Source organism: Notamacropus eugenii, chromosome 3 (genome assembly GCF_028372415.1).
Source record: "Notamacropus eugenii isolate mMacEug1 chromosome 3, mMacEug1.pri_v2, whole genome shotgun sequence".
Classification (NCBI taxonomy): domain Eukaryota; kingdom Metazoa; phylum Chordata; class Mammalia; order Diprotodontia; family Macropodidae; genus Notamacropus; species Notamacropus eugenii.
In genome coordinates, this window is record NC_092874.1 from 262,858,235 (window position 1) to 262,876,061 (window position 17,827).

The following is a 17,827-nucleotide window of genomic DNA, read 5'->3' on the forward strand; positions in this document are numbered from 1 at the left end:
TCCTCATCCCTTTTTCTTCCTTATCCTCCAAGTTCTTGATACAGGTCAGCTTCACTCTGTATTCGTCACATTCTTTTCTTTTCTTCTCTCTCCCTTCCTTCCTTCCTTCCTTCCTTCCTTCCTTCCTTCCTTCCTTCCTTCCTTCCTTCCTTCCTTCCTTCCTTCCTTCCTTTAACTCCTTTAATTTTAAGAGTACAAAAGCATTTATTTTCTCTTCTGGGACAAAGACCTGGCTGCACTTTGAGAATTCTCTTACTTGCCTTTGATGGAAACACAAACATGAGACACTCAGATCAGGTCACTGCTGAATTCTCCTGACTGTCTATACTTAATAGCTGTAATTTTTACTGGGGCAAACTGATATCCTTTCGTTGCCACGTTTCAGATATGAGTTCCCTCCCAACTGCAATACTTATGATATCATATTTTCTTTCTTTCATATAAATTTCAAGTCACTTTGTTTTGCTTTTTCTTCATTTGATTTTTTGTTTTTGTTTTGTCTTTTTTTTTTTAAGCATTACTTTGTTCATTAGAATGTCGGTAACTGAGTCCTTAAGTACTGTATTGGTATTTTGGTCTTCCTCTTGCCAAGGTCTTGAAATCAGTGACTTGATGTTTGGAGTTCAAATTCATTAAATTTGATTTCATTTTCAGAGTTGTGTTCTCTTCCTCTTGATTTGAAAAAAAAAAAAAACAACAAAAAACAAGACCTATGTTACTAACAGGTATAGTCAGACACAACAAACCTCAACACTGGGTTGAGATTAGGAGAGTATCTTCCAGTCTGAATTATACACTAAGTTGCTGCTTGTTTCTGGTCTAGATGTCTCTTGGGAGACATTGAAATCAGCCACCAGCTTGAAATTAAAACCAGGATATTTCAACTTAGAGCCAATTTTTAGAGACACTGTGGTGTTAGTAAGCATTTAAGAAAGACTTACCTATACAAGTAAACATAAAAAAAATAAAAACATTATATTCATTTCACTCCTTTACTAGGCCAGGATCATTGCCTCTTCGGTTAGGAAGGATCTCAGTGTCATTTGAATATTAGTTTCCTGTGTTATAAGGTCATAATAGTGCATTAGAACAGAGGTGTCCAACATGCAGCAAGCCATGCAGTTGCTATACTCCTTAGTATGGCAGGAATCAGATTAAAATGTAATTGGGAAATTTTATTGCTATTATGGAGTCATTTCAGTTTTGTCCAACTCTTTGTGATCCCTTAGTGTTTTCTTGGTGTAGATACTAGAGTGATTTGTCAATTTTTTGTTCCAGTTCATTTTACAGATGAGGAAATTGAGGCAAACAGACTGAGGTGACTTGACTGGGGGTCACACAGCTGTTGAATGTCTGAGACCAGATTTGGACTCAGGAAGGTGAGTCTTCCTGAATCCAGGCCCAGCACTCTATCCACGGTGCTGTGTAGCTCCCCTAATTGGGAAAAATAGAAAATAAACAAAAATACAGTAGAACATAGATAACCTTAATATATGGTTTTCTAAATCAATGTGTGACTGACAGAGATCCTTATGTATAGCTTAATCACTCCTATTTCTATTTGAGGTTGACACACCACTGCTTTAGATTCCCTTCAAGTTAATAGGTATAATAGCATATTTGGTAGAAATATTAAATAATAGTAATAATGATATCTAACATTTTTGTGGCACGTTAAAGTAAGCAAAACTTTATATGTTGTCTAATTTAATCCTCACAATAACTCTGTGAAGTGAGTGCTATTAACATTCCCATTTTAATATGAGGAAACTGAAGCTGAGAGGTCAAGTGATTTACCCAGGGTCACGCAGCTAGTAAGGCTCCTTGGTAGGATTTGAACTCAGATCTTCCTGATTCCTACCAGATCATAAATACGTCACACATGTTTTATTTTTGTTGTTCATTTGTTCAGTCGTATTTGACTCTTTGTGACCCCTGGACCATAACACCTAGGCCCTTCTGTCCCTCACTATCTTCTAAAGTCTGTCCAAGGTCATGTCCATACCTTCTATGATACCACCTATCCATCCCATTCTCTGCCATCCCTTTCTCCCTTTGCCTTCAATATTTTCCAACATCAGAGTCTTTTCCATTGAGTTCTGTCTTCTCATTACATGGTCAAAGTCGTTAAGCTTCAACTTCAGTATTTGACTTTTCAGTGACGAGTCTGAATAATTTCTGTAAGTATTGACTGATTTGATCTCCTTGCTATCTAAGGGATTCTTTAAAGTCTTTTTCAGCACCACAATTTGAAAACATCAGTTCTGTGGTACTCAGCTTTTCTTATATTCCAACTCTCAGAACTGGACATTACTACTGGAAAAACCATAGCTTTGACCATACTTTGTCAGCAAGATGATGTCTCTGCTTTTTAGGATGTTGTCCAGATCGGCCATAGTTTTTAAGGAGCAAGTGTCTTAATTTCATGGCTTCAGTTACCCAACAATATGAAATCTGACCTTGTTTCCATTTCTTGTCCTTCTCTTTGCCAGGAAGTGATAAGACCAGTTGCCAAGATCTTAGATTTTTTTTTTTTTGTTAAGCTTCAAGCAGCTTTTACACTAACCTCTTTCACCCTCATCAAGAGGCTTCTTAATTCTTCTGCACTTCTTGCCCTCAGAGTATTATCTTCTGCATATCTGAGATTGTTATTATTTCTGCCAGCAACCTTAATTCTGACCTTTGGTTCATTCAGGCCGATGTTTTGCATGATGTATTCTGCATATAAAAGTTATATATACAGGGTAACAACATACAACTGTGTTGTTCCTTTTCCAATCTTAAACCAGTCGATTGTTCCATGTTTGGTTCCAGCTTACAGGACCCTCAGGACCTCCACCCCCATCTCTTTGAGGACTTGCCACTTCTGTTGTGATCCACAGTCAAAGGCTAGTCAGTGAAATGGAAGTTAATGTTTTATTAATTATTATTAAGTATTAATGTACAGTTCTTCAATTATCTTTATTAACAACAATAGTTTGCACTAAGAAATGTCACTCTTAAAGATAAAAATACATGTATAGTCTGTAGTCGTTTGTGATTAGAGAGTTTAGGATAGTGGATGGAGAGTTGGTCCTGAAACCTGGAGGATCTGGGTTCAAGTCCCACCTCTTACAGCCATTACCACTGACTTTGTCACCAGCATTTCGCCTCTCAATACTCTAGGCTAATGGTTACAAATTCAAGTAGAAATAGATCCCTGTGGGCCACATATTGACTTAGAAAACCACAGGTTAACATCATCTGTGTCTTACTGTATTTTTATTTATTTTGCTAAACATTTTCCAGTTATATTTCAGTCTGGTTCAGAAGCACTTCGGAGTTTTGCCCAAGTTTGACATCTTTGCTCTGTAAAATTCTTAAAATTGTTAAGTTATAGGAAAGGTGCTGATCTGAGTCGGTAATGGGAACTTCTTTACCTGGGGGTTCCCTGTACCAGTGATGTCATAGATCCAGTCCTTATATCACATTGATTAATATATCCATTCATTATGGAATTTGACTGCACTTAATGTTCTTGCATGAGTCATCTTCAATCAAGAAAAACCATTTCAAAGATATGGAAGCTGAGACCAAGACCTTAAATGTCTTTTCCCAGGACCATTACAAATGCCTTGCAAAAACATAAGCTTGGACCAAGGTCCTCTGATTCCAAAGCCAGTCCCTAGGTTATGATCATTGAATTGGTGGAAAATGCTATTAAAAAAAAAAAACTGCGAAAGCATATTTTTAAAAATATGTAGTGAACTACAACCTGTAAGCTGAACTATGTCTCATTTATGTATAAAGCAAAGTGATTAATTAAAAAAAAAAACTCGATAAGTAAAGAAAACATAAAATTTGCGTAAGTAAAGGAAAAACATGAAAGGAAATAAGATGATGCCATTTCAGTTCCAAAAATATTGTTCTATAAGCCTCACTTTAAATGTTTGAATATTATTATTTAGGCTATACAGATAAAGTTAGCTAAATTCTCTTTTTTCTTACTTAATCTGTACTTTCTCTGCCTTTAGTTTCATGGTAAGTTCCTCTTTCAACATTCATTGAATTTAGTAGAATCGTTCTTTTAATTACTGACCACAACCCAACATTTTGCTTATAAAAATATTTCTTCTTTATGTTACAAAAAGGTCATTCAATTTGATACATCTCCTAGAAATAAATGTTTTTTATGTATAGGTATGTGTTTGTTTTTCTAGAGTATTGAAAATGGTTTCACTATGAAAAAATGTTTTGGTTTCTGTCTCTAATGAGGACTTTAAACTTATCAAGTATGTTTTTATTTCTCATTTGTAGTATAGGAGGTAAGTCTTAGAGTTTGAAAGAAATGACAGTTTTGAACTTACTATTATTACAGTGAAATATAGAGAAATTGAAGTATACATGACATGTTCTGTAATAGAGATGTAAAAACAGTTTTTAGGAAAGAAACTGCAATGGCAGAGCCCATTTTATCCCCAGTGGGATGAAATATTATTCATCCTGTCCTTTTGTGCACCAGATGAGGATGATTCAGGATGGGTCTAATCTGAGCCGATGAGTGCAGCAGCAGAAGTAATGGCGTTGTCATCCTTCCAGAGCAGCGCAGCAGTCAGCAGACTGCTCTCTAGGATCACTTCTTCATGCAGTCCTTTATGCCTTGCTTGTCTTGAGATAGATAGCGAAGTACAAAGAAAATTAGTATTTTTTGTAACCATACATTGTCTTTCATATTCTTTATCTCCTCCAGCTCTCTTGCTGGTGCCAGTGTTTCTTCTATCCCATTGCTGCTTCATTAATTCAGGTTTGATACAGATGTATAATTATAGCCACTAAATAATTAGCAGGATCAGTCACCCAAGCCAAATGGAAATGTTATGTGACTGTAATCGTGAAACTGTATATCATAAACACCCAATGATTCAAATTAAACTGATTCTTTTGTGGCTAAATATCTTAAACCTTATGCTTCTTTTTTTTTTTTTTTTTGCCAGGTAGTGAGGTGAAACCAGATGATTTTATGAATGCCAAAAAATCTCATGAAGTTCAGGTGATGTCAGAACTTATAGGAAGTATTGCAGATTTCTGTGGCATAAAGCAGGTAAGGTCACCTGCATTTGTTTCTGAGTGTCAGAAATCTGCCATGCTAATATTTCATTATCTTTTAATCTCCTTACTTCTATGGAATCTTTAAATCAGGGGTTCTTGACCTATAGAGCATGACCTTTTTTCTGATTATTTTGATAACTGTATTTTAATGTAATTTTTTTGCTCATAATCCTGTGTGTTTCATTTTATATATTTACACCTTTTTCTGATAAAGGTTTATCATATCTATACCAGACTGTGGAAGGGGTCCATGACACACAAAAGCTCCAGGACCTCTGCTTTAAATGATAGGTGAAGGTAGTGTCCATAAAGTGCAGAGAACCTGTTACATAATCATAAATGCTTTACTGCTAGGACATTATAATTATGGCTGTTCATTACTAGTAATGTTATTGTAGAATTCCTTCAGCCTGTCAGGCTCCAACCAGAATCCTACTATCAGAGAGATTAATAATGAGTCTTTTCAAAATCTTTTTCCCTTCTCATACCCCTCCCCCACCTTCCCTGTCACTGTGTAGGGGCAGCACCATTCTCCTGGTCCTTCAGGCCCACAACCTGCTCACACCCTTAACTCTTCACTATCCTCCCTGCCACCATCTGTTGCCAGTTCCTGTCGATTTTGTACCATCTCTTGAATATGCTCCCTTCTCTCCTCTGACCCTGCAAACACTCTGGTGCAGACCCTCATCACGACAACCCTAGACCATTGCAATAGCCTGCTGGTGGGTCTGCCTACCTCAAGTTTCTTCTCATTTCAGTTTATCCTCTAGTCAGCCACCAAAGTACAGGTCTAACCATACCACCCCCTACTCAATAAACAACAATGACTTCTTCTCACCGCCAAACTAAATACAAAATCTATTTGGCTTTCAAAGCCCTTTGTAACCACTACTACCACCCTTACTCCTCTTCCTCCTCTATACCTCCATCCCTGCTTCTGTTGCCACCACCCTTACTCGCACCTTTCTAGTCCTATTACATCTTACCCCCCTCATGTACTCTTTGATCCATTAACATTGGCCTTCTGACTGTCTCTCAAACAAGGCACTCCATGCCTTGGCCATGGGCATTTTCTTTGGCTGTCCCCCATGTTTGGAGTACTCTCCTTCCTTATCCTTGTCTCCTGGCTTACTTCAAGTCAGAATTAAAATCTAACTTCTTCAGGAAGACTTTCCCAGTCCATCTAATTATTTCTTATTTGTCCTGTATGTATGCATATATGCATATACTACCTATATGTGTCTGTATGTGTGTAATATATATGTATGTGTATTTATATATGTATGTGTATAATGTATATGTATTTTGTACATAGTTCTTTGCATGTCATCTCCTCCATAAGATTGAGATTGTGAGTTCCTTGAGAACAGGGACTGTCATTTGTCATTTTTTGTGTCCTCAGAGCTTAACACAATGCCTGCCTCATAGTAGATATTCAATAAAAACTTATTGATTTACTTACCAGACCAATATTAAAAATTGCAGCTCATATTTATATAACTTCTTAAGGTTTGCAAAGCATTATTGATACATTTTGTCGTTTGGTCCTCACAAAACTATGAGAAGAGGGAAATTAGTCAGAGATAGATGTTCTGGGGAGCCAGCCTGGCCAAACAAAAGACTATGAGGACATGAAAGATGTAGATCTTCTTCATCTTTGGAAGCCATAGTGGCCCAGTGCAGTAAGTGAGGCAGGGTTAGAAGAGGACCTGGCCATGAGCTGGCAGTGGGGGAGGGCTGATCAAGGTATCCCTGGAGGGACAGTGAAGGAGAGCTAGTCGCCCAGGGCTCCCCAGCAGGCTTGATTGATTGGGGAAATGGTGATCCAGGATGTCAGTGCGACGAGCCAAAAGACCAGTCCTCGGACCTTTGATTTGCCCCTGCTCCTTATAGTTACTGTTTAAGTCATAACTTAGGTTTTCTTCTGTTCCTCCTTTTATTATATTGAGAACTCTCACTCTGGAAGGAAAAATGCTTCCTCATCTGTAAAAGGAACAGCTTGGATTCTGTGACTCTTAAGTAACCTTCCAGCTCTAAATTCTAGAATCCTGTCACTTCAAGAGACATTGTTTCTCAGAAATCATATAATATAAATCTTTGGTATTTCTTGCAATGTTTCAGTTCAATCATTTGATCTTTAAGAATTCATATTTAATGGTTGTAGTTTTTATACAAGAGCTAAATTTAGACTCCATTTCTTATTCTCTTCCTGTGGACAGTTTCTCACTTATCCTTCTCCAGGAGAAAAAAGTGACTTTGATCTTGGACTAACTACTTCCTGCTTGTTAATATCAAAAGGTTAATGTACCTCTGTGGAACTTTTAATCCCACCGAGTCTCCAGGGCTCAAATAAATTAAATAAAATTAAGTAAAAATGCTACAGTACCATGACTATTTTTTCACACTTGTGATACTGTTTTTTGATATTTTTGAAGTTATTTTTCATATTTGTGTTTAGACGTAGCTAAATTTCCTGTCCCTTCAATGAAAAATATGTAAAGTTTCTGACTTTATTGATTGGTTTCAGGAATCTTAGTCTCAAGAATTTCTTTTTTTAATGCCAAGTACTTTATGACTGAATATTGAGTGTTTTTAAATCAAAAACAGCACTACAGTATAGCAAAAAAAAAAAGACTGCTTTAGATTAAGTTTATTCCATTATTTATTCATATACACTATACTAAAATTTATTTGTTCATACTTAGGAATGAGATGAAAATAGAACCTCAATTGTAGAAAAAAATCTATTTTAGTTATTTTTTTAAAAAGCCCTCTGATTTGGTTACTTTTAAATCTGGGTGGGAGAGATTGTGAATTTTAGGAGTTTTTCCTTATTGATTTCTTTGGTTGTACTCATAAAACTACATATATGTTGCATATATAATATATAATTAAAGTATATAGAACTATGAAAATAAATCACATATTTTGTAACAAAGTCACCATGAAGTGAGATCACTCAAAGATAGGAAAATGCCTTTTCCTTCACTTATTTTTATCTCTGGAATGGGTGGTATGGAATATAGTTCTCTAGTGATATTTTGTAGTACATTATTTTTTTTAAATGTAAAATTAAGGAAAATTTATGTATGCTATAAATATTGCAGATGGTTGCTTAATTTTATAAAAAAAGCATAAAAGAAAATATTGAAAAAATAAAGCAATATTTTAAATACTCCAATATTTTAAATATCTCAAAAGTCTTGATTATTTCTGTATCTGTCACCTCTAGTTATTTCCACTTATTACTTTTAAAATTCTGAAATACTTTTATATATATTTTTGAAAATGAACATTTATTAAAGAATTATTCTCTTAATAGACATGTTCATAAGAAATATAAATAAATCTATACTTGAACATAATTTTGGTTGTTTCCTGGAAGGAAGTTGCTACTGTATATAGGTGAATAGGCCTTTCTGAATGACCAGTCAGACGCATTTGTTAACCTTTCCACACCGGACTTTGTATGTTGGTTAGTTGACTTATTCTCTAGGATCATACATTTCTAGCCTTTTTTGTTTTTATGGATGACAAAAAAGGGCAGCTAGCTGGTGCAGTGGATAGAGCACCAATGCAGGAGTCAGGAGGACCTGAGTTCAAACCTCACCTCAGACACTTGATAACTCACTAGCTGTGTGACCTTGGGCAAGTCACTTAACCCCAATTGCCTCATCCTGGGTCATCTCCCGTCATCCTGATGAATATCTGGTCACTGGATTCAGATGGCTGTGGAGGAGAAGTGAGGCTGGTGACCTGCACAGCCCTCCCTCACTCCAAACAAAGTCAAGTGCAAGTCATGTCATTATTTCTCTGATGGCATGGTCTTCTTCGGGAATGAAGGATGAACATATACCCTGAATGAAAGAAAAGCACTTAGTGCTTACTGTGTGTCAGGCACTCTGCTAAGTCCTGGAGATAGAAATACAAAGACCAGGTAGGCCCTGCCCTCGGGGAGCTCACCTTTGATGACAGAACCAATGGCAGTAGAGACGGGTGGCAAAAAGGAATTACCTATGATGTGAGTGGAATAATACAACAGTTCATGGAGACATTATTCCAAGAGGCAGTGGGAATGTAGATTTGCTTGTGGTTCTTAGAGCCAAAGGTGGAAAGTTGGGGGTATGTAGAAAGGTGGGGCTTAAAATATTCTGAGTGAAAATGAAGCTACATGATCCCAGGGAGTGCTGAGTGGAGTAGCTTAATTTCAGTAGGTGGAATTGAGCCAGAAACACTTCCACATATGGGTACTGACTTATGTAAGTATGTGGAGGGAAGAAAGGAGAGGAAAGAGCAAGTTGGAGCTAGAAAGTAGAAAGATGTCTTTGAATGCCAAGCTAGGGAGTTTTGTTTTAGTTAGTACATAGGTAGTGGGAGTCACCGAAAGCTTTTGAGCAGGAGAGTAACATGATCAGACTGTGCCTCAGGTACATTGTTTTGACAGCAGTAGATAACTTGAAGAGGGGAGAGCCCAGTTGAAGATTGTTACTGTGGTCCAGAGAAGAAGCAATAAAAGCTTGAACTAGGATTTTATTGGGGATGAAGATGGGGGTGTGGGGGAGAATGGGACTGACTAGTAGCAGTAAATATAGAAAATGTAGGCTAGAAGGATTGAGAAGATTCAGCAATTAATTATGCATGTGAGAGGATGGAAGGAGGAAGCAGAAAAAGGAAAAGCTGGCATTAATGATACTGGAGCATTGGGAGAATGGTGATGCCATCACCATAGGTCGGGTATTCAAAAGGAGGGTCAGGTTATGCACAAAAGATGATGAACTCACATCAAAGAAGAGAAGTCAAGAGGAGAGTAAGTCAGTTTATTCTTCCAAGCAAGGCTGTGTAGCTTTGTGTAGGGCCCCTACATAAAATATATTTTCCTCCTATGCTTCCTAAAAAAAAAAAAATTCACTTTGCTATTGGACCTGAAAGTCTACCAAATAAAAACTTCAATCAAGTTAATGAATACTCTCCTTTAAAATGGTTTCACATATTAATAAAATCAGATTACTTTCTTCCAAATACCTTTCTGAGACAGTTACAGTGAAGGAAATGAGTTTTGAATGGGCTTATGCTAGAAAATTAATTTGTTTTCAGCACTTCTGGGGATGGGGCCAGATGAATTTATCACCCCTCCAATGCATCATAATGACACTGAGAGGTAAGGGACAGCAGCAGCATGAGGCAGAATAGAGGTGAAGACAGGTAGGAGATAATTGGCAGAGACAGGGTTTCCTTAATATGAAATTTTGAAGTTGCCAAATTGACCCGTGAAGGCCTCCTGTTCTGGATACCCAGGATTCAGGCTTTTATATTAGTGGTGTATTTCAACTATTATATGGGTTAATTAGCTATTTGTGAGCTAGTCTGGGAACTTAACCACCACTTATGATATTGTTTCCATGGAAAAATAGAGTCCAAATTCCAAACAACCAACTTCCAAATAAACTTTTGGAGCACTACCCTTTCATAAGTTGAGGACTGCCAATAATTATAAATATTTTGTGGATTTTTTTTAACCCCCCCCCCAAAAAAAAAATTTAGTCCAAAAAAGGACTTGGGGAGGACAAGAGCCATTTTTAAATAGCTATTTCTCCAGATGGAAGGAGTAAGACCAGTGGGTGGAAGTTACAAGGGAACATCTTTTTAACTCAGAATATAGATAAATTTTCTAATAGCTAGAATGGATCCTAGGGTGGGGTTGTGGTGAGTTCTCCATGGCCAGAAGAGTTATATCAGATAGCATATGACATTCTGTCCGGGCTGCTACAGAAGGAATAATTCTGGGAAGAAAACCGAACTAGATAACCTTTGAAGTCCTTTCTAACATTAAAATTAGACAATTCATTTTTATTCTTTTGCTCTGGAAATGAGAGTAAAGCCTTCTTGAATGAGAAAGGAAAAATATCATTCCCATTTCACATAGCAGTTGTAGGCTTTGGAGGGGTAGGGTTGGAGAAGGTTTTTTGACACACACCAGAAGACTGCTTGGTGAAGTTTGTGGGGAAGGGTGTTTCTGAGCAGAGGGAATAATGTTTCTGAAGGCGTTTTCTGGCTACATGATTGTAATTTTACCCTCAGACTCACTGCTTCCAGCACCACACCACTGAGATCATTTTTCTCAGTCACAGCTTTGACCACATCATCACTCTTCTAAACCTTTCATTGGCTCTTTGTTGACCTTCCCAAGATCAATATCCTTACCAGATGAGATAAACTTTTCCACCAAGGAGTTCTTTAATATTTAACCTTGACATTTCCTATTACAAGCCCCCAACTGATTCTCTCCTCTGACCATCACACATTCACCGTTCTCCCTTAGAACCTTGGCCATTTCTCACACTAATCCATATCAAAATCTTTCCTCTTCCTAATTTGTTCTTTCCCCTTTGAAAGTATAGCTGTAATCTCGCCATAAGAGCTTTCTTAATTAACTGGCAATGCAATTCCCTCTTGCTCCATCCTCCAGCCCTCCCATCAGAGAGGAGAGGCTGCTAAGGGAGCTGTGAAAGTGTTGAGTATCAAAAGCTGAGTCAGTCTTCATAGTGATGACATTTCAGGTGATCATTTTAACCTGGGGGAGGCTGGATGTTCTTAAAGTTAAAACCAAACAAAACTCTCGATGGAGGGGACAGAGTCACTCAGATTAGGGACTTTTATATGTTTTTCAGTTAGTTGACCTGAAATTCATTATATTCTCTGAGGCTCAATTCTGAACCTTTGTTTTCTCAAATAGTTCATCAGTTTTCAGTAATTCAGCTGTTGCCAGTTGGTGATGATTCCCAAGACTGTACATCTAGTTGTATTCCTTTTCTTGGACTCCAGGCCTGATACCATGTGACATAGAAGGTTAAAGTTACCAGTAACTTAGCCATTTCTTTCATCTTTATTTTTAGTCATTCACCAAATCCTTTTGCATTTGTCCTCTAAAGGCCTCCGAACACTTTCTTCTCCACATCGATGGCTGCCTCTTTCATCTAGGACCTATAGTGGAATGTTAGTGCTAGAAAGGATCTTAATAGATCATCTTGTCCAGTGGTTCTAAAAGTGTGGCCCAGGGTCCCTCAGGAGTCTCTGAGACTCTTTCAGGGAGTCCATGAAGTAAGAATTATTTTCATAATAATATTAAGATGTTTTCATTTCTAAAATTTAAATATTCGTAAATATAACCCACATAAACTCCCTCTATCAGGGAGGGTGCTCAATAATTTTTAAGTGTAGAGGGATTCTGAGACTAAAAAAGTTTGAGAACTGCTGATATAGCATATCCCTTTCCCCCACCCCATTTTACAGAAGAGATTGTTAGTGCAGAGGGAGCTAATGTGATTTGCCAAGTTCATATCTCTGCAAGAGATAGAAATAGAACCCAGGTCATTTGACTCTCAGTTCATTGCAGGATGTCTGAGATGGTCTTTCTGTTTTCAAAATAGTTACAATAAAGAGATACTACATATTTTTGTGGTTGAGTTGTTCATTTAAGTCTGACCGTGAACCAAATTGTCCGTGGGGTTTTCTTGACAAGGATGCTGGACTGGTTCGCTATTTCTTCCTCCAGTGGTTTAAGACAAACAGAGGTTAAGTGACTTGCCCAGGATCACACAGCTAGTAAGTGTCTGAGTCCTGTGAAAGGGTCTGGATTTGAACTCAGGTCTTCTTGACTTTAGACCTAGTGCTCTATCCGCTGAACCACCTGAGTTGCCCTCTCTTATATACTACTGTCAGACTAATTACTTTCTTATGACTGAGGAGCAAGACAAGAGGGAAAAGAGTTGTAGTAGAAGGAGAGCACACCTACCTCAGGAAACCTTCAGGAAGAGTTTGGGTATCTTTTTCTCTTGAATTGGGATGTAATATAGTCCTCTTGGCAGGTTCAAAGGATACTTGAATCCATTCAGTCCAACTCTATAAGCAACATGGTGTAGCATCCGAAACCTACTGCTATACCCCAAGTAATGTAGGGGTACACTTGCCTCTTCTTTGGCAAAGAGAACAGTGTGACTTTGTGTGACCCAGGAAAGCATAAAAAGTATCTGTATGCGTGCATGGGTGTGTGTGTGTGCACATACATGCACTTGCATGTGTGTTTGTATACATGTATGAGAGACAGGTTTTAATCTTAGAGTCTGATTCAATAATCGAATAGACTTGCTTATGTGGTAGGAAACTCCTTGTCACTGGCAGTATTTCAGTGACAACTGGATTCTCATCCATCAGTCAGGATGTAGGAGAGTTTCCAGTACTGAGAGAAGTTAAATAAAGACCTGAAGTCATGGAAGGAAGCTTATAAAGTAAAGACAACAGAGAGCAGATACACAGGCAAGGCAGATTTCAGAAGGGTCAGGTCTTAGTAGGATCTGCCTCTGTCCTTCATCTAGCTGAAGCTACTGCAAGACAGATATGCCATGATATAGCCCACCTTCCTTTTCTTCTTCCCCAAGTCTGAGGTCAAGAAACCTTGTTCTTTTATGTCTTGTGATAAGATTGGTCTAGAAGTAAATCTTTAAAAGAGACAATAAAATGTCAAAATCATCATGAAATAGCAAATAAGAAGTCATAAATCTAGATGTGTCAATGTCTAAGGAAAGAAAGGAATTTGTAAAGCTGAAAAGCATGGTGGAGACACAATCTGTCTTCTTCATTTTCAACAGAGGAAGTTGGGGTTCATAGATGGAAGGTGATTTGCAAGTTAATGACAAGACTAAAACTAGAGCCAAGAGTTTTTTGACTAGGGAAGGTGGCATTGTATATTGTTAAAAGCCCTAGAGATCTGAGTTCTGGTTCTGGCTGTGATATTTACTAGTTCTGTGACCTTGGGCAGATCCTTTCACTTCTCTGGGCCTTGATTGCCCTGTCTTTAAAATTAGGGTGTTGGATTGGATAATCAGCCCCATTTTGGAGTCTTCCTAGCTAAGGGATCAAAAAGATCTTTAAAATAGGAAGATATATGACCAGATCCTAAAAGAAGTGTAAGGTACCCAGAAGAGAATCAGTCCACGCCTGAAATATTTTGGAGCCTGGGTATTCCATTAGCGTTGGAGATTTGACAGGACCAGCTGTGACTAGGAGAACAGCCTTGAAAGTATGTCTTGGAGGGGATATCCATTTAGATAAGTGGAAAGAGAAAGGTCATGTAATATTTGTATTGGGTCATCAAGAAAGACTGCCATACGGAATGGGGATTAAATGTGTTCTGCTTGGCACCAGACAAGGATGACTAGGAACTAGAAAGTGGAAATTGCAAGGAGGCAGATTTTAGCTCTGTAAGGAAAAGCTTCATAAGCAATTAAAGCTATCCAAGGGTGGAATAGGCTGCCTCAGGAGTTACTCAGTTCCTCCTCATTATAAGTCTTCAAGCAAAGACAAGAGGACCATTTGTGGAGAATGTGGTAGATTGATTCAGTTTGATTCTCAGTCAATTCTGAGTTAGCTTACATGCCCATCTATCTGTCTGTTGATGCCTACATCACTTTCCAGACCCCAAGTTAATAATCCCCTGATCTAGTGATTCCAAAATCTTACTTGTAAAATAATCCCTTCTACCACATATTTGATGAGTAGTCATCAAGCCTTTGTTTGAAGACCTCCAATAAAGATGAACCCACTATGTTCCAGATAATAACTAGTTGACATTGATATATCACTTTAAGGTTTGCAAAGCACTTTACAAATATGATCTCATTTTATCCTCACAACAACACCAAGAGCTATTATTGTCCACATTTTACAGATGAGGAAACTGACGCACACAGCGGTTAAGTACTTGCCCAGGGTCACACAGCAAGGAGTGTCTGAGGCCACATTTGAACTCAGGTCTTCCTGACTCCAGTTTCAGATCTCTCTCCGTATCCATTGTGCTCCCTAGTTTCTTCCCAAAGCAACCCATTCCACTTTTGGGTAGCTCTAATTAGTAAGTTTTTCCCAGCACCAAATCTTAATTGGTCTCTGTCTTCTCATTGCTCCCTTCTGACCAAAAAAAAACAAGTTCCTTCCTTCTTTAGAATAAAATTCTTTCAAATTCTTGAAGCTGGCTATCATGTCCCCCCTCACTCATCTCTAGGTTAAATATTGCCTAACATGGAGAGAGACTAGAGTTAGGTAGCTTCATTAGGAAGCTGGTTCAACAGTCCAGGCAGCAGGTGATGAAGATCTTAACTAGGGTGGTGGCTATTTAAGCAGAAAGGGGATAAACATGGAAAGGGGGCAGGGGCAGTGAGTAGTCTGTACAAGGGGGAACAACAAGTAGACAGCACAGAGGAGGGGGAGAAGTTGTGCAAAGTTCATCCAAGGAGAGGGACACAATCCTCATATGGCATGATCACAAGGCTCTTCATCATCTTTACTGCCTTCCTTTAAAAACTCTGTTGTACTTTCTCTGGCTGTCCCCTGTACCTGGAATACTCTCCTTTTTCACCTCCATCTACAGGCTTCCCTGGCTTCCTTTAAGACCCTGTTAGAATCTCCTCTTCTACAGGAACCCCTCTTAATTTCACTGCATTCCTTCTGTTAATTCTTTTTTATTTATCCTATAAAGAACTTGTTTGTATATATTTGTCTACTCTGTTAGATGGTGAGCTCCTTGAGAGCAGGGACTGTCTTTTGCCTGTTTTGTATCCCCAAAGTGCCAGGTACATAATAGGTGCTTAATATTTATTGATTGATGGATTATCAGTGTCCTTCCTGAATACTCAGAACTGAATCTCATACTCCAGATGTGGCCCAGTCATGGCAGAGTATCACAGGAATCTAACATCCTTATTCCTGGAAGTGCTTCCTCAGTGAAGGCCAAGAATTAGCTTCTTGGCTTTCTTGTCACATTATTGGCTCATATGGAACAGGCCCCTAAAACTCCCAGATCCTTTCCAGACAAATTGCTGTTGAACCATTCTTTCCACATTTTGCCTTTTGAAGTTGTTGGGGGTTTTTTTAACCCAAGTGTAAGACTTGACATTTATGATTATTAAATTCTGACTGACTGGATTTGACCTAATGATGTAGTCACTCAGAATATTTTTGAATCCTACCGTTAGCCTGTGTTTTAGCTCTCCCTTCATGGCTTTTGGTCCCAGCAGTTGGGATGACTGTGCCATTGTGCCACGACCTTTAGCCACGTCCTTGATTTAAAAAAAAAAAAGTCAAACCACAGTACTGGAAAGATAAGAAGAGCAAGTTTTGTGAGGCACTTGAAATAAAAGTGAGGCATTTATGTTTGATCCTGGGGATAACAGGGCACCAGGGGCATCTGTTTTGGGGAGCCTGGTCAAACCTGCATATTAGGAAAATCTCTGTGACAGCTGTGTGGAGAATTTATTGGAGTGAGAAAAGACTTGAAGTGCCAATTAGGAGGACACTGCAGGCATACAGTGAGAGGTGACTGGAGTCTGAACTTGAGTGTTGATTATATGAATGGAAATAAGTGGATAAATGTGAGAGGTATGGTAGATTTATAGGGAAAGAGAAAGGGCAGGATCTTCAATTGAATGGATACGTGGAGCAAATGAACAGAAGGAGTGGAGGAGGATAACTAAAGTTGGGTACTTGGGTGACTGGAAACATAATCATTGTAGTAATAACAGCTGACATCGTTATAGCCTTTACTTACTATATGCCAGGTACTGTGCTCAGGCACTTTGTAATTATTCTCCCACTTGATCCTCAGTAATAACCCTGGAAGGTAGGTGCTATTATTATTCCCATCTTACAGATGAGGAAACTGAGGCAAACAGATGTTAAGTGACTTGCTTAAGCTCACACAGCTATTAAGTATCTGTAGCAAGATTTGAACTCGTCTTCCTGACTCTGGATCTAGTACTTTATCCACTGAACCACCTAGCTGCCCTGAACAGTGATAGAGAAGTCTGGAAGAAGGATGGGTTTGTTGGGGAAAAAGTCATGAATTCTTTGTTATGCTGGGCTGAGTTTAAGAACTGGAGCTCAGGAGAGAGACAAGGATTTGTTCTGTAAAATTTGGATTCAGTCAAACAGCCACACTTAAGGACCTCGATGGTCACATGTGGCCTCAAGGCCACCGGTTCCCCACCCCGGGATGAGATAGATAGATCTGAGATTCCTCTGCATAGAGAGGCGCAAAGCATCTCATTATACATCCTAGGATGAGGATCCCTGCTAAGGGGATTTGATCTGTGAAGTTTGGATTCAGTCGGAGGGCTACACTTGAGGCCAAACATCTATTTCACAGGATCTTAGCATTTGGAGCACGTTCTCTTCCCTCTCTTCACTGTTTTGTCCTCCTCCAGTCTTCTAATACCTTTCCCCTCTCCAGGATCTTTCAGGTAACCCTGACCGTGCCTCAGAATTCTCCTTTCAGGAGCCCCAGGACCTTGGTTCCTCTAGGCCAGTTGACATGGATTCACCTTGAACAGCTCCCTCCTTATTGGGGCTGTCAGCTCCCTCTTAGCCATTTTTGGGTCTCTCCCTTCCAGTCCAAAAGTCATTTCCTTGGCAAAGAAAATAGGAGCGAAGTAAAAATCAAAGCAAGTCTGTCTTCCCCCTGTTATCAGTTATAATTGTCCTCCACACCAGGCATGTGTCCGTCCCTTCTTTTTATTCTTCATTTTTGCTCCAGTGTAGCTTTTTAAAAACCACTCAAACTTTGATAAAAGACTAAGCCTCCTTTCCATTGTCCTCAGTGGTTCTTGATGTACTTTGTTGCTCCTGTTCCTACAGTACCTAGCTTTCTCTTGCATTCATCCCATCTTTTATCTTTGCATCTGTCTTGTCCACA

The 17,827-nt window shown here is 38.7% G+C and overlaps 1 protein-coding gene across 14 annotated transcripts in view; it reads left to right on the plus strand.

Annotated features, from left to right (window-relative positions):
• Window positions 1-17,827, plus strand: part of METTL25 (methyltransferase like 25) — a 141,565-nt gene that overhangs the window by 31,380 nt on the left and 92,358 nt on the right. For all 14 annotated transcript variants that reach the window (XR_011977301.1, XR_011977298.1, XR_011977300.1 and 11 more), the window contains one exon: window positions 4,974-5,080. Coding sequence is in view for 8 of the 14 variants with exons in the window: in XM_072655487.1 (XP_072511588.1) it covers window positions 4,974-5,080 (107 nt within the window). In the remaining 6 variants the exon portion in view is untranslated. The remainder of the gene's footprint in view (window positions 1-4,973; window positions 5,081-17,827) is intronic.